The sequence below is a fragment of the Ictalurus punctatus genome, chromosome 9 (assembly GCF_001660625.3).
Source record: "Ictalurus punctatus breed USDA103 chromosome 9, Coco_2.0, whole genome shotgun sequence".
Taxonomy (NCBI): Eukaryota; Metazoa; Chordata; class Actinopteri; order Siluriformes; family Ictaluridae; genus Ictalurus; species Ictalurus punctatus.
The window spans coordinates 20,640,001-20,664,800 of record NC_030424.2 but is presented as its reverse complement, the minus strand read 5'-3'; the positions used below and the strand labels follow the sequence as shown (position 1 = coordinate 20,664,800).

The 24,800-nt window shown below is 40.0% G+C and overlaps 2 protein-coding genes across 5 annotated transcripts in view; both read left to right on the top strand.

Annotated features, from left to right (window-relative positions):
- The window catches only part of dph6 (diphthamine biosynthesis 6), a 73,714-nt gene extending 69,119 nt beyond the window's left edge, over positions 1-4,595 (top strand). The window contains exon 15 of the mRNA XM_017475930.3: positions 2,484-4,595. Coding sequence (XP_017331419.1) covers positions 2,484-2,602 — 119 coding nt within the window. The 3' untranslated portion in view covers positions 2,603-4,595. The remainder of the gene's footprint in view (positions 1-2,483) is intronic.
- A 6,844-nt stretch (positions 4,596-11,439) lies between these two features.
- Positions 11,440-24,800, top strand: part of aqr (aquarius intron-binding spliceosomal factor) — a 45,208-nt gene continuing 31,847 nt past the window's right edge. For all 4 annotated transcript variants that reach the window (XM_053682863.1, XM_017475928.3, XM_017475927.3 and 1 more), the window contains exons 1-14: positions 11,440-11,543; positions 11,826-11,923; positions 15,143-15,199; positions 15,556-15,596; positions 15,756-15,791; positions 15,893-16,013; positions 16,745-16,885; positions 17,147-17,215; positions 17,581-17,681; positions 17,792-17,868; positions 19,791-19,855; positions 21,048-21,164; positions 21,340-21,453; positions 23,500-23,603. In XM_053682863.1, the coding sequence (XP_053538838.1) occupies positions 11,519-11,543; positions 11,826-11,923; positions 15,143-15,199; positions 15,556-15,596; positions 15,756-15,791; positions 15,893-16,013; positions 16,745-16,885; positions 17,147-17,215; positions 17,581-17,681; positions 17,792-17,868; positions 19,791-19,855; positions 21,048-21,164; positions 21,340-21,453; positions 23,500-23,603 (1,166 nt within the window). In that variant the 5' untranslated portion in view covers positions 11,440-11,518. The remainder of the gene's footprint in view (positions 11,544-11,825; positions 11,924-15,142; positions 15,200-15,555; positions 15,597-15,755; positions 15,792-15,892; positions 16,014-16,744; positions 16,886-17,146; positions 17,216-17,580; positions 17,682-17,791; positions 17,869-19,790; positions 19,856-21,047; positions 21,165-21,339; positions 21,454-23,499; positions 23,604-24,800) is intronic.

Here is a 24,800-nt window from a genome sequence, read left to right as displayed (position 1 = left end):
CAGCTCTCAGTTCATAAGTACAGCTTAGCTGCTGCTCGCTTGGCCTTCCAGCCACAATGATCACTCACCTCAGCCTAAACAATTTTCATGAGCTGATGCTTGCTAATTGCACAACCATTTACCACTTAATTTGAAACAGTTTGAAGTGCACTGTAGCACAGCTAAACCCCACAAGAAACCCTTTAGGCCCACTAGAGCTGGCATTTTCACACAAAAAGGCCCTCAGCACCTTTCTGTGCCATCTGTGTTTCTAAATTTTACTGAAGAGCAGTGTTGCATTTTTAAAACATAATATTCAGTTTCACTGCTGCTATGGAGGTTGCGCTCACTGGTGATTTAAGAGAATTCTTGTAGGGTTTTTGTTTTTTGGGTTGTTTTTTTTGTTGTTGTTGTTTTGGTCCCACGCAAGGAGCCTTCAGGCTGCTATTCCTCCGCTAATTTGGTGGCAGTGCTGATGCGTGTAATGGCTCTGGAGAGGGTAATTAAGGGCTAAAGGAGATGACTGGGATCCCAGTGCATTGAACGGAATGAACTCGTGCATTTGTGTCAACTGATACAAGTAAAAGTGTTGTGTTTTTGGTTTTTTTTTTTGTTTGTTTTTTTAAGTTACTGCATATCACATTGCCTGTTCCAGTAAATGCCTCATTTATTTTAAAAAAAAAAAAAGAAAAAGAAAAAAAAGGCCCAAAAACAACACCTTTGTGGACATTAGTTTGTGTGTGATGTTGCTGGTTCATGGTGCTGTCTGCTGTTGATCTCACAAGGAATCACTTCCCAGGGTGGACCACATGCTTAGATTAGAAAGTACTTTTTTCTGCTCAAATGTGGACAAAAAAAACTTCCCCTGGTCGCCTGTATTGTTTTTAATCACAGCGCATATGAGTTAATTACCCAGTGTGGGCTCTTTGAGTCTTTGCATGACACAATGCTTTTGTTCTTAATGAAAGAGCAGAATGCTTATCAAGTGGTGTTGAAAAGAGCTTTCACCTTTCTGTTCCAATTTCCCTTTCAATATTCCCCATTTGTCGCAGGACCTCCGATTGTCTCGGTCATTATTCACATTATGGTGTCATTCAGCTATTTAACTTTAAGTATACTTCATAAATATGCATCGCCATTCTGTCGCTTCATGCTATGAGGTCACATAGAACGCCAGTGTGTAATCAGACTGGAGTTGTAAATACCCAGTGGATGAATGCGAGCTTTCAGTCATTCAGGTCATAGATTTCGGTGGGACGTTAAGAACAACATAGCCGCAAACAAAATTAAATCAAGAGGCTATTACACTTGACAAGCTGTAGGCTACTATCTAATGAATTTTTAAGAGTAGCCGTGTAATACACAGTTGAGTGCTGACAACTTACAGCCATCCAGCAGCTCGTTTTGAAGAGTTTTATATGTACATTTGTTCAGCTGTGTTTTATACAACAGATGTGTTCCCATCGCCATTGTCACATCAGTAACCAGGGTTGCCAGGTTTCAGCAAAAGTTACAACCCAATTAGGTCTCAAGAACCACACAAAGCACATGCAACTATTCCAAAAAAATGGAAATCAGGAATTAGAAAAGAGAGACACATTTGTCTTCTTTTTCTAGCCTTGGTATGGTGGGGACACATTCCTGATGTACAGACATGATCCACTCTATAATCCCTCTTTCCTACTCCGTGTCTTCACAATATATATTCCAATAGAAATGATTGTATACATAGACACACTGTTTGCATTTACACTTTGCCTTTGTTTGAAGAGATTTAATAGATTTTAATTCCAGCTGTTTGCTATAAAGCAAGATCTTGGTAGATTTTTTTGTGCTAGCTCAGTTTGGTCCTGTCCCGTCCTGACAGCGTTATTTCTGCCACAATGAGCTTCTGTTAGCACTTTTTAGAGTTTGCACTTTTAGGCCCCTGGGTGCAATAATAATAACTCGATGGAGTTAAATGGGACAGCGTGCACCCTGTCCCACGAATGAGCAGAAAGACGAGAAAATCACCGGAACATCGGCTTATATCTTTCCAATAGCAACTTATTTCGAATCGGTCAAACGAGGTAATTAGTATTTCAACTGAATATATGATGTATGGAGTTGTGAATGCGGACTTTATGAAGATTAACATTAACAGCTGATATACTGTACTATATAGTATATAGCAGGGCTCTGTCCACCTGTCTAAGTCTGGGTCTACAGAACAGGTGCTATATTGAAGATGTTCCAGCACTTATCTGAGAAGGTGCATGTGGAAGGAGAAATAAATGGAGGAGACTGGAGGGTTGTGTGGAGCTTAGTTACAGTCTGTGAGAATCAGAGGATAATTCTTGGACCGTTATGTGCTCCTCGGTCGAAGGGTTAAATGCAGCCTGCTACTCGAGGGCAGCCCCAATGGGACAGCTATTGCTTGACCATGCCTGCCCCAGAGGTGAGTGGAATTTAAATAAGAGCATTTTGGGTTGACATGTTGGATCTTTGTGTTGTGTGTGTCTCAGGGCTGCAGGGTTGCCTTGACAGCGGACTGGGTGCGAAAAGGCCAGCACTGGCTCTGGTTCCTGTGGTGGAGCTGCCGGACTGCACTCTCCTTCACCTCTCTTGCTGGCTCAGCACATAGTGGAGGACTACGACCACAGCGACCACACAGGCTGGACTGGTAGTCGCTCTAGAGTGTCCAGTGGTAAATGACTGGATTTATAAACGTCAAGACATTTCATGTTTCATCTGACCAGTCCTGTTGATCAGCTTCACTTGAATTTGACTTACTACGAACAGGCCATTTAAAATGAACTAAACTGACTAAACAATTTACCAGACATATGCATTTACCAACACACACATATCAGGCGAGGACCAAGACTGTGTGGAATAACTACACAGAGTGCTTAGCCTCAAGAACACCAAGATTGAACAGTGGTCACCAATCATCTGCCTTCCTGCAGGTTTCATCCTCAACCAAAATCTAACACAGCGGTTTTAGTTGATCAAGAACTTCTTAAGGCAATGATTAGATGGTCAGGTGGGTACGATTACGGTTGGAGCTAAAGTCTTCATGAAGGTAGATCTCCAGGAACAGTGTTGGTGACCACTGGCATACTGTATTGTATGTCACTTTGAATCCACACTGAAATTGTTAAGTAAGTGATGTGATTGCACAGTGTAAGTACCCTGCTGCCCTATCCACATCTCTCCAGCTCTGCTCCATATGCTCTGCTCTGTTGGAGCCATCGGGGGGGGAATAGTCTGTTTTTATGGAGAATGAGCTCCATAATTGGCCATACATAAAATAAAGCCATTTGGTGACATGAATGATTAATGTGCAAACACCTGCTACATGCCAGACAATCATAAAACTGTGGTAGGTTATTGTTTTTTATAAAGTTCACAAAGTTGAATTGAATGGACCTCTTCGGAGACTCGGAGGAGAGAAAACTGGAAGAGATGGCGTCGGTGTGGATATACTGCCATTCCTGTAAGTGTACGTAATAAACAGTATATGCTTTCTATAAACTAGAAATGGTTCTGAACACTGTGAGTTTTCCTGAACTGAACTTTGTATCTCTTTTTCATGTATCTCAAGTAAAGTTTTAGCATTTCAAAGTTTGATTACCTGCAAAAGTGAAAAGAGAGGAAATCTAATTGAAAGATTTCACACATCCTGTGATGCAGGAGCATGGCAGACGTTTTGACAGAAGGTATATGATTACCGAGTTGATTCTGCTAATCCTATGGCGAGTAGCTATCCAACAACTCGATTAAAGCGTGACACTCACGCTATGATGAAATCACACTTAGCTAGCAAGGTTTTAGACATCTTAAGACAGACTGACTGTTCTTACCGCAGTTTTTGTTAAACTGGATCCTTAGACAACATAAACCATCCTTAGGTAAGATAAAAACGTTCAAATAAAGTAAAGTAATGCTTTTCTTAAATTGAGGTGTCAAAGTATGTTAAATCTGATTTTTGGACACGATTTTGTGTTTTCTGGTTGGTGGTGGTGTATTTCCCAGACCACCAAATATTTAACGAATTACAGTAAATACTTGAGACTGTGACAGTTGCATGCATGCGTGTATGTGTATGTGGAAGCAGAGCATGCTCAGTGAGTGGGTGTCTGTGTGTTGGGTCGTAATTGGTTGTTCTAGTAATCTAGTGTGTCCTGTGCTGAGGACCAGCTACAGCTGTCACTGCCATGGGGGGGTCATTGTGAGGACTTTGTGGCCAACTGTATCTCTCTCTCTCTCTGTTTGTGAACGAGGGAATTGTTTGTTTTATATACCTCACATTAGAAAGGTGTTATTATTGTGTAATGGGCAATCAGAGGCAAGCAACCAAACAATCTCTTTATTCCCCTATTGATTCTTAAGGTGGGTTTAATAGAAGAGGGTTGCAGGGTAAATTCTTCTATACTCACTTCTGTTTGTGTGTTGAACCAGAGCTATTATAAATTTCCCCTGAATTGCATTTCTTTCTCAGAAAAATCTGAAAATATATTGATGTGCTCAATTGGTCAGCTTTTCTTCTTGCCTAAGATGACCGCATGTTAGCGTCTATTGATCTTTTCTTCATGTTTTCCATTGACGTTCCCAATAAAGTTGTTAACAACTGAGGTTAATTGGGCAAGAAAACAAACTATTGTCCATAACACTACATAAAATAACACAGTAATATTTAGTGTGCTGTTCTTTACAGCCAGATGGGATCTGATGTACAATAAATGCATGTAATCACAGACTGTATGACCGTTTGTATGAGCTCGTTTGCTTTTCTTTCTCCTCTTTTTTCTTTCTTTTAATGTTCACTGAAGTTATCTTGGTGTGAATAGTAAGTTGTATCTAATTTCCAACATTTGGATATATAGCATACAGGTGCATCTAAAAAAAAAAATTTGAATATCATGGAAAAGTTCATTTTTTTCTGTAATTTAATTCAAAAAGTGGAACTTTCATATAGTCTAGATTCATGAAATTTAAAGTGAAATATTTCAAACCTTTTTTTTACGGCTTACAGCTCATGGAAATCAAAACTCCGGTATCTCAAAATATTAGAATAAAGAATTTTATTCTAATATTAATTCTAATATTAATATTATAGTAATTTTAATTTTATACTGGATTTTTGATTGCCATAATCATCAAGATTAAAGCAAAAAAAAAAACTTTAAATATTTCACTTTATGTGTAATGAATCTATAATATATGAAAGTTCCACTTTTTGAATTTAATTACAAAAAAAAAAAAAAAAAAAACTTTTCCACTTATTCAAATTTTTTGAGATGCACCTGTATATACCATCAACACTATTACCTGTGACTGTTTAAGTGCATAAGTCGCACATTTGGGGCAGACATTGTAATGTGCAACTCTAAAAGTGTTCTGTAGCACATTCAGTGTCAACAACATTACAACAATTTGCATAACCCAGTGCCACCCAGAACTACAATAACCGGCTGTCACTCAATGAGACACAATCGGAGATGGCACGTCTGCTGTCTCATCCCTATCACTCTGTCAGCACATCATCTGCCTACACATGAGATTATTGCCTTTCTTCAACCAATTCATTTGGATTTTTTTTTTTAACAAATCTAAATACATGCAAATCATTGTTTATTTTGTTAAATATTATTTTGCCCACCATAAGTAATGATCCACAATTCCTACACAGTAGAAATGATTGTGCAAGACATGACAAGACTCATGTAGTACATTTAGTAGGCTTTCTTCATTATGGAAACTATTCAGCAATTCTGCATTAGGCATATAGTGACAAATACTTACCTGAAATTATTTTAAAATAATTGTCTCAACCTTTATGGATGATGGTTATAATAGAGGTGGTGTATTCAGATTGGTATATTAAGTGGAGTATGGCGCCCTCGTGTGGCTCTAATAGAAATCAGTACCAAGCGAAATGGCAGTATTTGTTATTGGTAAAACGTCCTCACTGGTGTTGAGTCTAGCACATTTACTGTCCGCGTTTGCGCTGAATAATTCAAATATTTCAAATGATCTCAGTACAACAGTGTTTTTTTTTTGTTTTTTTTTTCTATCCTGGGTAGGTCTTATTTGACAAGACTGAGCACTATGTTCCAGAATAAGGGATGATGTGCATAATTACTTAGACCTCTTTATATTTAATCTCCAATGCATATATTTTATACCAGTTACTTTAGCAACTTTAGCCATCTGTATGCAAAAAATTTTATTTAGACTTTGGCCTGATGCATGTGGATCTCTTCATGTGGCCAAGTTAACACATTGCGTTTGTGGTTCTCCATGGCAGAGCTGGACAGACTTCTCCATCAGGATTATCTGGTCCATGACTGGCCTCACCACCTGTTTATTTCTTCTGCTGATTATTCCCACTTTGTGCAGGATTCAGCAACTAGGCCACTGGGCTGTACTTGTGACCTCAAGATGGTCACATTGGTTTCCACTGCTGCTTTCTCTGGTTGTCTGAGCACCCTGGCAGCTTCTTCCCCAAGTAGATCTGCTGTCCCATATGGACACAGAAATTTGGCATCCCCAAATAGGCTGCCTGTGTCTGCGGGTGTTGTCTGTTGGAGCAAATCCCCAACCGAGGAACATTGAGCTTTGAAATTCTGTTGTGTATAGTTAATGTACACTCACTGAGCACTTTATTATACTATTAGTATAGCATAGTATTAGAACACTATACGAATACTGGGTAGGGCTTCCTTTTACTCTCAAAACATCCTCAATTCATGGGGTGGATACCACAAGATGTTGGGAACATTCCTTTGAGATTCTGGTCCATGTTGACATGATTGCATCACGCAATTTTGGCAGATTTTTCAGGTGCACTTTCATGCTGTGAATCTCCCATTCGACCACAATAATTGGTATTAACGGGCCCAAAGTGTGGCAAGAAAACATTCCCCACACCATTACACCACCTCCACCAGCCTGGACTGTGGAAACAAGGCAGGATGGGTCCATGGTTTCATATGGTGCCAAATACTGACCCTACCATCTGTGTGCCTCAGCAAAAATTTGAGATTCATCAGAACATTTTTCCAGTCTTCAACTGTCCAATTTTGGTGAGCCTGTGCCCACTGCAGCCTCAGCTTTCTGTTCTTGGCTGACAGAAGTGGAACCCAATGTGAACTTTGGTTATTGTAGCCCATCCACCTCAAGCTCCATTGTGTTGTGCATTCTGAGATGCTTTTCTGATCACCACAATTGTACAGAGTGGTTATCTGAGTTACTGTTGCCTTTCTGTCAGCTCGAATCAGTCTGGCCATTCGTCGTTGACCTCTCTCACCAACAAAGTGATTCCTTTTGCCACTCACTGGATGTTTTTTTCTTTATTGCATCATTCTGAGTAAACTCTAGAGACTGTTGTGCGTGAAAATCAGCAGTTTCTGAAATACTCAAACTAGTCCATCTGGTACCAACAATCATGCCATGGTCAAAATCACTGAGATCACATTTTTCCCCAGTTCTCATGGTTGATGTGAGTATTACCCAAAGCTGCGGGCCTATATCTGCATGATTTTATGCATTGCACTACTGTTACACAAATGGCTGATTAGATAATTCCATAAAGGTGAAAGTGTACAGGTGTCCCTAATAAAGTGCTGGGGGCGTCCTTCAACATAATTAGTTGAATGGAGTCAGCCGTGGCTTGTGACCAAAGATCTTGATGAGCAGGACGACATTAATAATGACATAGCCTCAAATAAAATTAAGCCGAGTGGTTATCACGCTCGACTTATTCTGTAGGCTACTTTTTAGAGTAAGCCCATAATAAGCAGTTGAGAGTCAACAACATAGTCATCCAGCATCTACAATACCTTTAACTGTGTTTGTGGTAATATCATTAACCGAGGTTAAGAGGATTCAGTAAAATTTCCAGACCAATTACGTCTCAAAAACCCACACCAAATACCTGAAACTAGTCCAAAAATGTGCAAATCGGAAAATGTCTTCTTTTTCTCAGACTTTGTGTGGGAAATAGGTATTTCACATGTATTTCTGATTAACAAAAATGATCTACTCCATAATCCCACTTTCCCCACTCCCAATCTTTGCAATATATTTTACGATGGGAATGGTTCTGTACTTCATAGACACACTGTCTGCATTTACACTTCCCATTTTGGAGACATTTATTACATTTAATTCAGATTAAATGTTTTACAGTGAGGGGAAAAAGTATTTGATCCCCTGCTGATTTTGTACGTTTGCCCACTGACAAAGAAATGATCAGTCTATAATTTTAATGGTAGATTTATTTGAACAGTGAGAGACAGAATAACAAGAAGATAATCAAGAAAAACACATGTCAAAAATGTTATAAATTGATTTGCATTTTAATGAGGGAAATAAGTATTTGACCCCTTTGCAAAACATGACTTAGAACTTGGTGGCAAAACCCTTGTTGGCAATCACAGAGGTCAGACGTTTCTTGTAGTTGGCCACCAGGTTTGTACACATCTCAGGAGGGATTTTGTCCTACTCCTCTTTGCAGATCTTCTCCAAGTCATTAAGGTTTCGAGGCTGACGTTTGGCAACTCGAACCTTCAGCTCCCTCCACAGATTTTCTATGGGATTAAGGTCTGGAGACTGGCTAGGCCACTCCAGGACCTTAATGTGCTTCTTCTTGAGCCACTCCTTTGTTGCCTTGGCCGTGTGATTTGGGTCATTGTCATGCTGGAATACCCATCCACGACCCATTTTCAATGCCCTGGCTGAGGGAAGGAGGTTTTCACCCAAGATTTGATGGTACGTGGCCCCGTCCATCGTCCCTTTGATGTGGTGAAGTTGTCCTGTCCCCTTAGCAGAAAAACACCTCCAAAGCATAATGTTTCCACCTCCATGTTTGACGGTGAGGATGGTGTTCCAGGGGTCATAGGCAGCATTCCTCCTCCTCCAAACACGGCGAGTTGAGTTGATGCCAAAGAGCTCCATTATGGTCTCATCTGACCAGAACACTTTCACCCAGTTGTCCTCTGAATCATTCAGATGTTCATTTGCAAACTTCAGACGGTCATGTGTATGTGCTTTCTTGAGCAGGGGGACCTTGCGGGCGCTGCAGGATTTCAGTCCTTCACGGCGTAGTGTGTTACCAATTGTTTTCTTGGTGACTATGGTCCCAGCTGCCTTGAGATCATTGACAAGATCCTCCCGTGTAGTTCTGGGCTGATTCCTCACTGTTCTCATGATCGTTGCAACTCCACGAGGTGAGATCTTGCATGGAGCCCCAGGCCGAGGGAGATTGACAGTTCTTTTGTGTTTCTTTCATTTGCGAATAATCGCACCAACTGTTGTCCCCTTCTCACCAAGCTGCTTGGCAGTGGTCTTGTAGTCCATTCCAGACTTGTGTAGGTCTACAATCTTGTCCCTGACATCCTTGGATAGCTCTTTGGTCTTGGCCATGGTGGAGAGTTTGGAATCTGATTGATTGATTGCTTCTGTGGACAGGTGTCTTTTATACATGTAACAAGCTGAGATTAGGAGCACTCCCTTTAAGAGTGTGCTCCTAATCTCACCTCGTTACCTGTGTAAAAGACACCTGGGAGCCAGAAATCTTTCTGATTGAGAGGGGGTCAAATACTTATTTCCCTCATTAAAATGCAAATCAATTTATAACATTTTTGACATGTGTTTTTCTGGATTTTCTTGTTGTTATTCTGTCTCTCACTGTTCAAATAAATCTACCATTGAAATTATAGACTGATCATTTCTTCGTCAGTGGGCAAATGTACAAAATCAGCAGGGGATCAAATACTTTTTTCCCTCACTGTATATGCTATTTTTCAAAAAAAAATTTTTTTTAACTATAACCGTATCATTAACTGTTCTGTCCACTCCGCCTCCTCCTCATCCTCCGCTGGAAGAATTCTTCCCCTGTGGATGTCTATTAGGTCTTGTTCATGTTTACTTTTGTGACCATTGGTGGAATAACAACTCTGTGGAAGGAAAGTGGTTGAGCAACATCTAGAAATGTCAGCAAATCAACTGAAAATCTGCTTATATCTCTTATATAACCTTTTTCCCCCTTTGGTGATTCAGAAGGGGCAGTTGGCATTTCAACATAATTTAAAATGTATGCAGTTGTGAATCAGAATTTTTTAAAGATTAATATTTGTTGAATGGCTCTTATAAATGGTGGGACTCTTCCCCACCTGCCCCTATGGATGAGGTGCTACTGAATGTAGTCTACCTGTGTGCAGTGAAAGTGTCAATGAACTCAACATAAATAGACCTGTTCCTGGAAGGCACTGGAGTTTGTTAGAGAACATACCTAAACAAATAGCATGATGAAAACCAAGAAGCTATCAAATTAAGTCCGGGACAAAGTTCTGGAAAAGTATCAATCAGGGTTTCGATCATTCAGGTATGATTCAGGTATCAGTCAGAGCATCATTAAATCCATTATTTAAAAAATGTATCTCTACATGGAGAAGACCGTCCACCATAAGGTGAAAGGTCTCTGACTTTAAGGAGGGCAACCAAGTGAAACCAGGGAACTCTGAAAGAACGGGAGAGATCCACAGCTCAGATGAGAGCAGCAGTGTGATTAAACTCTTTGGATAATCCAGAGTTTATGGAATGCAGCTATTGTAAAAACAAAATAAAATAAAAACATGCAACTAAAGTTGTGAAAAGAAAATGTACAAACGAAGCTATCGAAACAGACTGAATGAAAACCAAAGCATGTTATGTGAAAATGTTCAGTGCTTAACAGAAATACAACAACGGATAAACGCAAATACCCTGGCAGCTTAGGAGAGTCAGGAATGTATGCCACATAGACGAGCCCATAAACTGTGCTCTTCAATATTGTCATGAAGTAGATTTGGCCAATTTTTTCATGCCCTGTAATGGGCTAATGTGTATTCTCAGCTTGTGCACAGTATTCCTGGGATAGACTCTGTCCAGGATAAAATTGTTATTAGATGGTAGGATGGGTTGGTGGGTGGATGGATTATGGATGGATTGTTGATGGGTGGGTGGATGGATGATGGATGGGTGGATGGATGATGGATGGTTGGGTGGATGGTTGGGTGGATGGTTTCTTCTGATTTATACACTAACTATAACAATCAGTGTATATGTAAAGGCCTTGACTGCCAGGTCTATGCAATTCAGGCTACTGCAAACTACTCTTACATGAAAATATAAATATATGTCATACATCGAGGACCCAGTGGCCTTCATACACAGAAAATGAGACGCTGCTATTATTCCTGGTTCCATTATGTATTTGACCAGCAGATGTCGCTAGTGTGCTGTAAAGGTCTAAACTAAATGAAGGAAGGAAGTACAGTGAGTACTGTTTTTTTTAACCAGACTAGATTAATTCCATCATAAATGTACACTTGTGTTACAAAAGCCCTGTTGAGCTGCTATTATTATTATTATTATTATTATTATTATTATTAGCTATTTATCCATGTTTCTGTAATATATGACTTTTATTTTGACGACATGCGCTAACGTACCGCGGGAGGCTTCACTGCAGTTGTTTGCTCACACATGTTAGCAAACGAGCTAACAACGTATGAACGACGTCTCGGTAAAAACAGGTATTTTGGCAACTAAAAGTTTAACCGAACTAAATGTTACATTAACGGACAAAAGTTCACATCTAAACGTAATTTACTAACAGGTTTTGCAGTTATTAGCTTTGAGAAACTAAGCTAGCTTCTGCTTTATTCCGTTCACATAGTGCTAACTAACTATAGCTGGAGTTTAGCGCCAGTCAGTTCAGCGCTTCAGTTCTGCACTGGGTTCATGTGTGTACTTGTAAGCGGATAGTGATGTGGTTTGTTAAGGAGTTAGTGAATGAACTGAATAAATGTCCCCAGGCTGTCGGATGAGTGGAGAAGTGATGGAGAAGGACTCGCGGGTGAAGAAGACGGCGGCGCCATCAGTGGAGCAGATTAACGCTGAATATGTTACACAGGTGATGATTTATTCTCGAAAGCTCATCACAGGGCTCGCATCTGATTGGGTCAATTGCATCACGTGACAAAAAGCGAGGCCTTTTCTTTATTATTGATTGAGGTGGCTGGTTATGATTTAATCAGGACTTTTCCAAACTCGGTAGCCATTTTATTAGGTACACCTGATGTTTGTTGTTACAAAATTGTTGACTGTAACTCATTTGCCAGCATTCCATCAGTGGAAAAAGGACAAACATATGGCCACCCTGACCAGATATTATTTGTTTCTGGCATTGTATAACCTCTGAATACTAAATTATATTGTCCAGGATATTCGTCACACCTTTCATGTAGGTCGTCCTTATAGTTATATTTGAAACTATAAGTCATGTTTTTTTCCTGCACTTTGTTCTAATCATCCTCTAACTATATCCTCTAGGCCAGGCCATTGTTGTCGCAGTAGATATTTGCTTTGGGGGACTGTTAATTAGAGGTCGACCGATAACGGATTTGATACCGATAACTAAGTTGGGCAGTACCAACCGATAGTTTTTAAAATTGATACTGAATGAAAACATAACACTCAAAGTCAAATACTGCTGAACATTATTACAGACATAAATAGTACTGACTGTACCATGAAAGTGTACTGTGCTTTATTAAATGAAATAGACACGACCGGTCAAAAGTTTAGACACAGTCATTCTTTATTTTGATTTTTCCCCCACAGTTTAACCTTAGCAGTTCCAAAGCACTTTACACTAGTTCTCATTCACCCATTCACACACACAAACACCCCAATGGTAGCAGAGCTGCCATGCAAGGCGCTAACTTGCCATCGGGAGCAACTTGGGGTTCAGTATCTTGCCCAAGGACACTTCGGCATGTGGAGTAATGTGGGCCGGGAATCGAACCGCCAACCCTACGATTAGTGTACAACCCGCTCTACCACCTGAGCCACACCCACCCAGAGTGGTGATAAAGTCATAAAAACTCTGGAATAACACAAGTGGAACTATGTGAATTATTTTGTGATAAAAAATCCAAAATAAATCCAAATAATTTAGTATTTTAACATCTTCAAAATAGACACCCTTTTTACCTAGAATTTCCAGAAATGTATTCTTGACATTTTCTCAGCTGATTTCTTGAGGAATCCCCCAGGGATGCTTTTTAAACAGTATTAAAGGAGCTCCCACCTACACCAGAGACTTATTGGCTGCTTTTTGGAATATTTCGTTCCAAGTCATCCGTTTAATAATACACACACACACACACACACATATATATATATAAATATATATATATATATATATATATATATATATATATATATATATATATATATATGTGTGTGTGTGTGTGTGTGTGTATATATATATATATATATATATATATATGTGTGTGTATATATATGTGTATATGTGTGTGTGTGTGTAAATAAAATGATAGTTTTCTAATGAAAGAAATGAATATATTGGCACAAATGTTTTTGTCTACAACACTGATTTCAAACACTTTATCTTACACCTTCAGATCAAAAGGTTTTTAAGATCATGAGAAACGTTTCAGTCAAGTGTCTCCAGACTTTTGACCGATAGTGTATATTAACTACTGATAAATATTACCATAAGTAAAAGATATACATCTAAACCGAACCAAAAAATAACACACCAAATAAAAATAGATTTCTCCTCTAGATGCCAGTCTCGTACGGTATAACGACAGCGGACTTTTCTCAGCCGCTCCCGCAATGGACGCAACCGGGAAAAACGATCAGTGTAGATTTTTGCCGAGAACGGATAATTCCAGCCATCAGTTATCAGTGCTGATTCATCGACAAAACCGATCAACCGGTCGACCTCTAGTATTCATACACTCTGATACATTCAACCCACACGCACTTACAGTGCCAGTATCATGTCTACATCGGTGTTGAACCAAGAAGGCCTTGCCCAACTATTCGTAGTCTTCTTTGCAACCCCATTACTGAGAATAACCCACCACTCAAGTAATATTTTTAATATATGGTCACACACCGATCAGCCATAACATTAAACCACCTGCCTAATATTGTGTAGGTCCCCTTTGTGCTGACAAAACAGCTCTGACCTGTCAAGGCATGGACTCCACGAGACCTCTGAAGGTGTGCTGTGGTATCTGGCACCAAGATGTTAGCAAAAAATCCTTTAAGTCCTGTAAGTTGTGTAGTGGGGCCTCCATGGATCGGACTTGTTTGTCCAGCACATCCCACAGATACTCGATCAGCTTGAGATCTGGGGAATGTGGAGGCCGAGTCAACACTTTGAACTCTTTGCCATGTTCCTCAAAGCATTCCTGAACATTTTTTGCTGTGTAGTGGAGCGCATTATCCTGCTGAAAGAGGCCAGTACCATTAGGGAATACTGTTGCCATGAAGGGGTGTACTTGGTTTGCAACAAAGTTTAGTTAGGTGGTACGTGTCCGAGTAACATTCACATGAATGCCAGGACCCAAGGTTTCCCAGCAGAACTTTGCCAAGAGCATCACACTTCCTCCGCCAGCTTGCCTTCTTCCCATAGTGCATCCTGGTGCCATTTCTTCCCCAGGTAAATGATGCACACGCACCTGACCAGCCACATGATGTAAAAGAAAACGTGATTCATTAGATCAGGCCACCTACGTCCATTCTTCCATCTTCCACCCACACCACCTGTCATTTTGGAGATACTCTGACCCAGTCGTCTAGCCGTTACAATTTGGCCCTTGTCAAAGTCACTCGGATCATATGCTTTCCCATTTTTCCTGCTTCCAACACATCAGCATTAAGAATAGACTGTTCACTTGCTGCCTAATGTATCCCACCCCTTGACTGGTGCCATTGTAATGAGATAATCAGTGTTATTCACGCCACCTGTCAGTGGTTTTAATGTTATGGCTGGTCGGTGTATAGTGTCTGTTCCACCAATGGACATGGTAGAATTGGGCAGGCAAATTCTGTAGAGCAGCAGATGGGTACTACAAAATACACTTACATAAGTTACCTAATAAACTGCCAACTAAGAGCATATTCTATTTAATAAACTAAATGTTCAGGTTTTTCTTTTCAAATGCACTGATGAGAGAGCATGTGGAGCGCTGTTTTACAAAGCCTCTGTATGTCAGTGTTTGATTTTGATATTGTAACAATCCATTTTGCATTAGCTTGTTGTATTAACCTATGTGGTTTGTTTCTTGATTCTGTCCTATTCTCTTTTTAGCTCTCAAATAAATATTGGGCTCCCCATGCAAAGAATAAACTACCGTTCGATTCTAAGGTATGCAACACATGATTTATGTCAATGCAGGCTAAGCACTATGCTACCATGATGTGAATTCTTCCTGTTTATGCTGTATCACTTACTGATAAACTGGGTAAACATCATGCATCTTTACAAACCGTTACATTCTACTGCTGAATCACTATCACAGTGTATATAATATGAGAATTTCAAGTAGAATGATGAAGTATGAAATTGACATTTTATGTGCTTTATGATTAGCTGTTAAAGCTCGCACATCATAATAGACCTCATCTTTTTATTTCTAAGTAGTATAGGAGTCATTGATGATGGGGCCTTAATTGTGCAAAAAAAAAATCATCTTTTAATATTATTACATGTCTTTTCTTCAGGTCATTGAAGACATCTATCAGAATGAGATTCTCAAATCAAAGTAAGTTTTACAGTCTGTAGACTCTACAGCGATGAATTTGCATTGAAAAGAAATTTAGTTTTTGGGGGGTTTTTTTTGCAAATTTTCTCTTTTTTCTGTTGTATTTATTTATTTGTTTGTTTGTTTGTTATTAAAACCATGTGTCTTTTTTCCCTTCAGATTTGCGATCAGAAAAATCATGCTGCTGGAATTTAGGTGGGATATACATTTACCTGTTCTTTTGTTACTTCAAATTGCATACCTGACTTTGTTTAATTGGATCATATTTTATTCATTTCTTTATTTGTTTTTTTTAGCCAGTACCTTGAGAATTACTTGTGGGTTAACTACACCCCAGAGGTGTCCAGTAATGGGTATCTGATGTCCATCTGCTGTATAGTTAATGAGAAGTTCAGAGAAAATGTTCCTGCTTGGCAGGTGAGTGTCAAATAGTAGGATTTAGGAGAGGTTAGTCATTTTTAATCCAGTGTATTTTTACATTGTTTATCTATTGTGTTGATCTAAATCGTCAGATTCTGCAAGTAAAAATCCTCTTCATTACTATGAAATTTTTGAAAATGTGTTTATTAGTGATGTGTAAACCTGTTGAGACTGATTTATCATGAGCTACAGGGTGATATATTATGGTATATGCTGTAGAAGACACTGGCCAACTTTTATTTATTTACATTTACGTTTACGGCATTTGGCAGGTCCCCTTATACAGAGCAACGTACATTTGTCTCATTTTCTACAACTGAGTAGTTGAGGGTTAAGGGCCTTACTCAAGGGCCCAGCAGTGGCAGCTATTTATTTATTTTATATTGCCAGTGAGGTACTACATTACTCACAATCCTTAAAATGAAACCCACCAATGAGTGATGTTGCTGTTGTAACCACGGAAACTGCCATCACACCACATATTGGTATCTTGTGCTGTCTTTCTCTCCGAGGCATTGTGTTTGTTTAGGGATGAGGAGAAATGTATGCAGATTAAAAAAATTATTGTAATTCCATGATTCATACGGTAGAGTAGCTGGTTCAATTCTTCAAGACTCTTGATTTAAAAATTTGGTTATTAGTCTGTGAAGAGAATAGATGGTACATTTACTTCCAGAACCAAGTGGGCAGTCACTGTTCAGCTTCATTCCCTCTTTCTCTCTTCTCAGGTTTTTAAAAAGATGCCCACTCACTTCCCCTACTTTTTTAAATGTGTAATGGAGGCCTGTCTAACCGGAGAAGAGCTCGGCCTGTCACTGCGGGAACAGACAGTTCTGCTACTCTTCCTTGACCACTGCTTCAACAGTCTGGTTTGTTTCAACACTTTTTCAAAATGATTTAACTGCATACAGTACAGTACAGTGGTTTTGTAAAATGGCTGTTATTTTTTAGATGTCCACTAGATGTCAGTGTTGTGCTACGGTGTAATAGTGATCATCAAGCCGTCATAACCTGTAATGAAACATTTGAGAGTTGTAATGATCCTATGAGCTTTTGACCTTGTGAATCTTTATATTTTAAGAGTAGTGTGTGTTTTTGTCCAATCCTGATGGGTGTGTTTCTTGTCTCAGGAGGTAGATCTAATCCGTGAACAGGTGCAGCAGCTCATTTCTCTGCCCATGTGGATGTGCCTCCTGCCGGTGAGCACTGCACCACCACACTCATGATACTTACAGAAATAGCAGTGTGTTCCAGATCATCATTCATTCATTGACCTCTACACTTTGTGAACATTTTCTGCTGTAAATGCACAAACAACTCCTCTATTTAATCATTTTCTACAACAGCCATATGATCAGTACATTGAAAATATATACACACACTATATTTCTCTCTCTCTCTCTCTATAATATAATAGAGAGAGAGAGACATAAAAACCCATTGTGCACTCTATTGATTGTAACTCATTTGTAGTGCATCGGTACTCCCTGTTTTTGACTGTTTCTTCAGATTCATACCGTGTCTTAGATATTTTATTATCTTAAATAAAATAAATGTTTTACAGTCACGACTCCAACATGAACTGAAAAAAGTTCCCAAGTTGCAGAAGTTCTGGAATCTTATAAAGAAGAACTATGATAAAATGGATAAGAAGGATGCTGAACAGTATGAAGCTTCTCTCTATCTTACTTTCACTACATTAAAAAAACAAAAAAAACAAAACACATCTAGTTTTCATGAAATGCAATGCTCATCACACAACTTTACTTTGGCAGAGCCCAAAGGGAACGGACCTTTCTTTCTGCACTCATAAAGAAGTTCCTTAGTGTGTTGATGTCCATCCCAGAATCAGGTAAGTGTTCTAATACTGACACAGCCGGCTTCTCCACAGCTAACTCTATTCTGGTCAGCAGACAACTCATGATGTAGAGTCACGGGTAAACAAAGGATAAATTCATTAGTTAGTCCAGTGGGCAAGTCGAATCTCCAATGTGCTGCCCAGTCTCATGTTGCCCAGAAGCTTAATTGACTAGGCTGAAAAAGATGTACTTAAAGTACAGCAAGTGCATTCATTCGATCTGTCTACAAGTATATTAAGATATCAGCATCGTCTTGGACTTTATTTTGCGTCGTTTCGCCGGTGTTTCCACGTACATACATGTTCCCGATTCTGTCAAGGTCTTCATCCCTTCAACCCTAATTAAGCCACCTAGTTAAAATCGCTCTACTGACAAGCAGCTCTCACCTCGACTGATGTGTGTAGTGCAGCAGGCAGTGAGATTCAGAAAGAGCGGCAGGTGCTATAGTTACAGCATGCAGCATGCGAAGCACATTGTGTTTAAATATAGCATCATATTAGGGCTGCTCGATTACGGCAAAAATCATAATCACGATTATTTTGGTCAGTATTGCAATCACAATTATTAAACACGATTACTCATTGACTTTGGAAACATCTTGCATTTATTGAACTTTTGTATTCCTTGAATATAATTCAACTGGGGGGAAAAATGTAAAACAAAATTAAATAAATTAGTTTAATTAAGTAAATTAAACAAAGCTTGCAGAGCACGTCACGTGACGCTTCGCAAGAAATGAACTTTACACTTCCTTAGCCAATGAGATTCTGTCTCCTGGTTTAGCTCAGCCTGTAGTTTCTGCGTGAGCTCTAGAAAGGAAGTGACCGTATTTAGACCAGCTGTCATGACGCTAGAGGAAATGAGCCCAATGATGCCAATCATTATTTCTTCTTGTACCACATCGGACTCCTCAAAACCAAATTGTTTCCAAACGGCTGAAATGGTTTAATCTTTTTTGTCGATCAAAGCTGAACTTAAAAATGCCGCAGCCTGGCGGGGAGGGAGTTTGGCCTTTTAGGGAGGGGCGAAAGCACACCGCTGTAAAGAAAAATGGAGAGCGGTTTTAAAAAAGCCAAAATGAGAGCAAGCGAAACAGAATGTGGTATAATAATCGTTTTTTTCTCAATTATTTTGTTTTCTTGATCGCCACAGGCCATAATCGAAATTGAAATTGAAAATTCGATTAATCGCACAGCCCTACTACATACCATGAAAGTTTAGTTTTGTGGAAGTTGTTAATGGACTATTTCTTTTCCTTTCTATGGTTGTTGAACTTATCTCTGTGTAACTACAAATTAAACACTAATATCCCATACACAAAATCTGTCCTGTGTGCCCATGCTTTGTCAACTGGCGTTTTTTTTTTTTTCCTTGATCACTGATCGGCGTAACCAGATTTGGATTCAACCGATTGTGTAGGGAAAATTGTAAAATGTCTTCCTTGATTTCCCAGTACACATTTCGTAGGCTTTCATGGTATTCAAATGGAGGTTAATCACACATCTCTTTGACGTACTATCATACCCTGCCATATATAACTGTCTGTCTGGTTTACACATTGTGGCTACTCCGATTTCTTCATTCCTTTAGAGTGGAGCTTCTTTCTGTCCCCCTCAAACCTTTCTCCATCCTCTGACCATTTTGTGGTGCGGGTGGTACAGCTGTCTTTCTCTGGCTGCCTAATTCAAGTCGACACCACACGACAGACAGTGTGGTATGCGAGATGGAGACACACTGCTCTGCCCAGTGCATACTTATACCCTCTTAATCCTTCCTGTCAGTCGCTGTCTCTCTGCACTATATGGAGTTGCTGGCTGTGGGATACACTTGTCTGTGACTTTAGGGCTCTCCAACATTCCATATTGTGTTATTTGTACTCCCTGACCCTGAGTTTTTTCCCCCTTTCCTGGTATAGGCCCAATGTCCATGGAAAAAGTGCACTACTGCGAGAGGTTCATCGAGCTCATGATTGACTTGGAGGTAAGACGGTTGTTATGGCAACAGGCTGATGGAGCCCTAGGAGAAGCTTTATTAATGCCATTAGATGCATAATTGGGGCCAACTTTTGAACTATTTGAACTAGATAATTGGGGCCAACTTTTGAACTGTTTGAACTACAGGCACTGGTAAGCTTGTTGAACTGACCAAGCTTCCCAGAATGACTGACCATCTTACCTGTGTTTTATTTAAAAAAAAACTAATTCTCTATTTGTGTCATGCCTGGCAAAACATTTTGTCACACTAAGTCAAAAATTTATCTTACATTCTATAGAGACATTTTGCTAACAGCAATAGTGCCAACAATGCTATATGCATGAAAATACAATAAAAAGCCACATTAATGCTCACATATGTGTGCAGCAAAACAGTAAAGGACAATGCAACTTCAGCCTCAAGTTCCTCCATGTTTGCTGTCATATGTCACACAATTTTGTTCACTTTTGTCATTAGATGTAATTGCCATAGTGCCTACAGTGGAAAAGCAAATCAGGAGTCCTGGAACTGTGAAGTTCTTGTTCAAGATTCATGAACCCTTAAAAGTTCCTTTTCATTCCTAATTTTTTTTTAAAGGCTGATCTCAGGTCGATGTAACGTCCAGATATGACTGGGTCCAAATGGAATTTGCTGTTTATTTCTCCTTATTTTGCGTCACTGTTCTACTATATTGCTTATAAGATTCGAGTCATGATGATATGAGATATTACTACCAACGCAGGCCTTGTGAATGGCCAATCTTGGAGAAGATCTGCAGTTTTGAGTTGCACAGTCCTTATTTGCTCTGTCTTCACTTTGCTCTGTTTCAATCTTGGCCCAAAAGAAAGGCTATTACACTTAAATCCCAGGGGATTAGAGTGCTGCACATCCTGTTCTAGCACATCTGATTCAAAAGTGACTTTTCCTGACTGGAGTTTGAGACGTTTGATAAAATGTGAACGTGTTACAAACATTCTGCTGCATAGTAATTGATGTCGCAACCAATTTGAGCTAAATAACAAAAACCACAAGTTATGGCATATTTGACTATATCTGAGTGTGTGATTTTATATATACAGCTTACACTATAGCTGGTAATGCTTTTAGCTCCTTAATTGCTAGTTATTGTATGGCATTGAATGGAAGTTGCTTTGAGAGTTGGTTTTCGTGAGCACCTAAACCTCTATTGTTTTTGCAGGCTCTGCTCCCAACTCGCCGTTGGTTCAACACTGTGCTGGACGACTCTCACCTGGTGGTCAGCTGCCACCTGTCCAGTCTAACACAGCGAGAGAAAGAAGGTCACCTTTTCTGCCAGGTTGAAGTTTTCTGCTTTAATAGAGTCTGTGTATACTTATGGTACAATTCACGTATTTAAAATCTTAGTCCACTTTGTCGATGAGGCATGAATTATTAATGGCTCATTTGTGGAGATACTATACATTTAGGGAGAACTGGTGAGCTGTGCTATAATGGTGTTTTCTTTCATGTAGCTGCTGGATATGTTGAAGTTCTACACAGGTTTTGAGATCAATGACCAAACTGGCAACGCCCTGACAGAGAAAGAGATGACCACTCTTCACTATGACCGGATAACATCACTGCAGGTAAGTAATGCACCTATTATTACAAAACTTCTGCCTGACATACAGTATCTCACAAAAGTGAGTACACCCCTCACATTTTTGTAAATATTTGATTATACCTTTTCATGTGACAACACTGAAGAAATGACACTTTGCTACAATGTAAAGTAGTGAGTGTACAGCTTGTGTAAGAGTGTAAATTTGCTGTCCCCTCAAAATAACTCAACACACACCCATTAATGTCTAAACCGCTGGCAAGAAAAGTGAGTACACCCCTAAGTGAAAATGTACAAATTGGCCCCAGAATGTCAATTTTTTATGTGGCCACCATTATTTTCCAGCACTGCCTTAACCCTCTTGGGCATGGATTTCACCAGAGCTTCACAGGTCCTCTTCCACTCCTCCATGACGACATCACGGAGCTGGTGGATGTTAGAGACCTTGTGCTCCTCCACCTTCCGTTTGAGGATGCCCCACAGATGCTCAATAGGGTTTAGGTCTGGAGACATGCTTGGCCAGTCCATCACCTTCACCCTCAGCTTCTTCTTGCAAGGCAGTGGTCGTCTTGGAGGTGTGTTTGGGGTCGTTATCATGTTGGAATACTGCATACTGATTATGCTCTGCTTCAGTATGTCACAGTACATATTGGCATTCATGGTTCCCTCAATGAAATGTAGCTCCCCAGTGCCGGCAGCACTCATGCAGCCCCAGACCATGACACTCCCACCACCATGCTTGAGTGTAGGCAAGACACACTTGTCTTTGTAATCCTCACCTGGTTGCCGCCACACATGCTTGACACCATCTGAACCAAATAAGTTTATCTTGGTCTCATCAGACCACAGGACATGGTTCCAGTAATCCATGTCCTTAGTCTGCTTGTCTTCAGCAAACTGTTTACGGGCTTTCTTACGCATAATCTTTAGAAGAGGCTTCTTTCTGGGACAAGAGCCATACAGACCAATTTGATGCAGTGTGCGGCGTATGGTCTGAGCACTGACAGGCTGACCCCCCACCCCTTCAACCTCTGCAGCAATGCTGGCAGCACTCATACTATTTCCCAAAGACAACCTCTGGATATGACGCTGAGCACGTGCACTCAACTTCTTTGGTCGACCATGGCGAGGCCTGTTCTGAGTGGAACCTGTCTTGTTAAACCGCTGTATGGTCTTGGCCACCGTGCTGCAGCTCAGTGTCAGGGTCTTGGAAATCTTCTTATAGCCTAGGCCATCTTTATGTAGAGCAACAATTCTTTTTATCAGATCCTCAGAGAGTTCTTTGCCATGAGGTGCCATGTTGAACTTCCAGTGACCAGTATGAGGGAGTGTGAGAGCGATGACACCAAATTTAACACACCTGCTCCCCATTCACACCTGAGACCTTGTAACACTAACAAGTCGCATGACACCGAGGAGGGAAAATGGCTAATTGGGCCCAATTTGGACATTTTCACTTAGGGGTGTACTCACTTTTGTTGCCAGCGGTTTATACATTAATGGCTGTGTGTGGAGTTATTTTGAGGTAACAGCAAATTTACACTGTTACACAAGCTGTACACTCACTACTTTACACTGTAGCAAAGTGTCATTTCTTCAGTGTTGTCACATTAAAAGATATAACCAAATATGTACAAAAATGTGAGGGGTGTACTAACTTTTGTGAGATACTGTACCTGTTTACTTGGGTCATGTTTCTGAACGTTGAGAATCATTTTAAATAAGTTTGGTGGCTTTTCAGTGTTGTGTTCTATGTTATATATCATGCACATCATATCACGTGTCTTCCTAAAAACTTCCTAAGACATACAGAGAGCAATCTTAATCAAACCCGGCCCTGCAGTGAGTTAAAGCCTGTTTAATGTTGCTCATTTTAATTAGCAATATTAAAAAGCTGGTCTGCATATCCTCGGCATTGATAGTTTATTCTCCCTGTACCTGCTTCAGAAAAACATCAGTCAGTGTTCTGCTGTCAGATTCAGGAGTAGATAGGGGGTTGTCATGTGTAGTTAATTACTGCTAGCTCATGCTGTTTTAGACATTCTGTTCAAGTTGCATGATTCTTTTACAGAGAGCCGCTTTCGCACACTTTCCTGAGCTGCAGGATTTTGCGCTCTCTAACGTAGCAGCTGTGGACACTCGGGAGTCGCTCACCAAACATTTCGGTCATCTCAGGTAAGAAAAGTTTATGCGTTAGCTTCTGTCCATGACCGCAACAGTGCTGTTGCCTGCTACCACATCACTGTTTGGAGTGGTGCTGTTTAAAGTTGAATGACTCAAATGGTAAATGGCGCACTTTTATCCAAAGCACTTTACACTGTGTCTCGTTCACCCGTTCACACACACACTCACACCAATGGTAGCAGAGCTGCCATGCAAGGCGCTAACTTGCCATCGGGAGCAACTTGGGGTTCAGTGTCTTGCCCAAGGACACTTCGGCATGTGGAGTCACGTGGGCCGGGAATCGAACCTCCAACCCTACGATTAGTAGACAACCCGCTCTACCACCTGAGCCACACCCACCCCAAGTAAAGTGTTATGAGCTGATAGAACACTGATGAGAATATATTGCTTCTAAATTATTATTTACACCACAATTGGAAAAAATTTACTGTCCGGGCAAGTAACTTTTTTTTTTTTTTTTTTACTTGGACAAGTGAATGACAAATTTACTGACAATGCTTAATGTCAAGCTCTGCATTTGTAATGTCTGCAGTGCGAGCATTTCGCAAGGCGGTAGCAACAGAGCTGCATTCAATACTACTAATTTGATACGGCACCTAAAACTGAACACTCAACAGAATACAGCGAGTTCACTCGGGTAACTCAGGCAAAAGCTGCACCGAAGCAACACACACAGGAGGATACTTTTAAAAGGAGAGAAATTTCCTCTCCTGGAATTGTTAAGATAAGAGCAATGGCTGTACAGTGATAAGAGCCATTTAAAAAAAAAATTTGCTTACTTTACTACTTTGTTTATTATTTTGTAAAAAAAAATAATTATAAGGAACAGCATGGATGGAGACAATTGTTTTCTTAATACATTGCAGAGCTATTCAATTGTCAAGCATGTACATGGGATTGGTTTTAATACCTTTAATGTACTGTAACATGCACCTAGCACTAGGAAAATACAAGTATCGAATCGGGATGCTGTATCAGCAGATGCTCGATATTAATTGACTCGGATCGGGATCAAGGCAAAAAAAAAATGATCGGGACATCCCTAATTAAAATACCTCGTCCTGGTTTAGTTAGAATGCTCGCCCTCAGAACATGGCTGCCCCGGGGCTTAGCTAAACAGTTTTTTGTTAACAGTCCATGAGCTAACAGTTAGATTTGTGTGTGTGAACCTACCTTGGTGATGCTAAA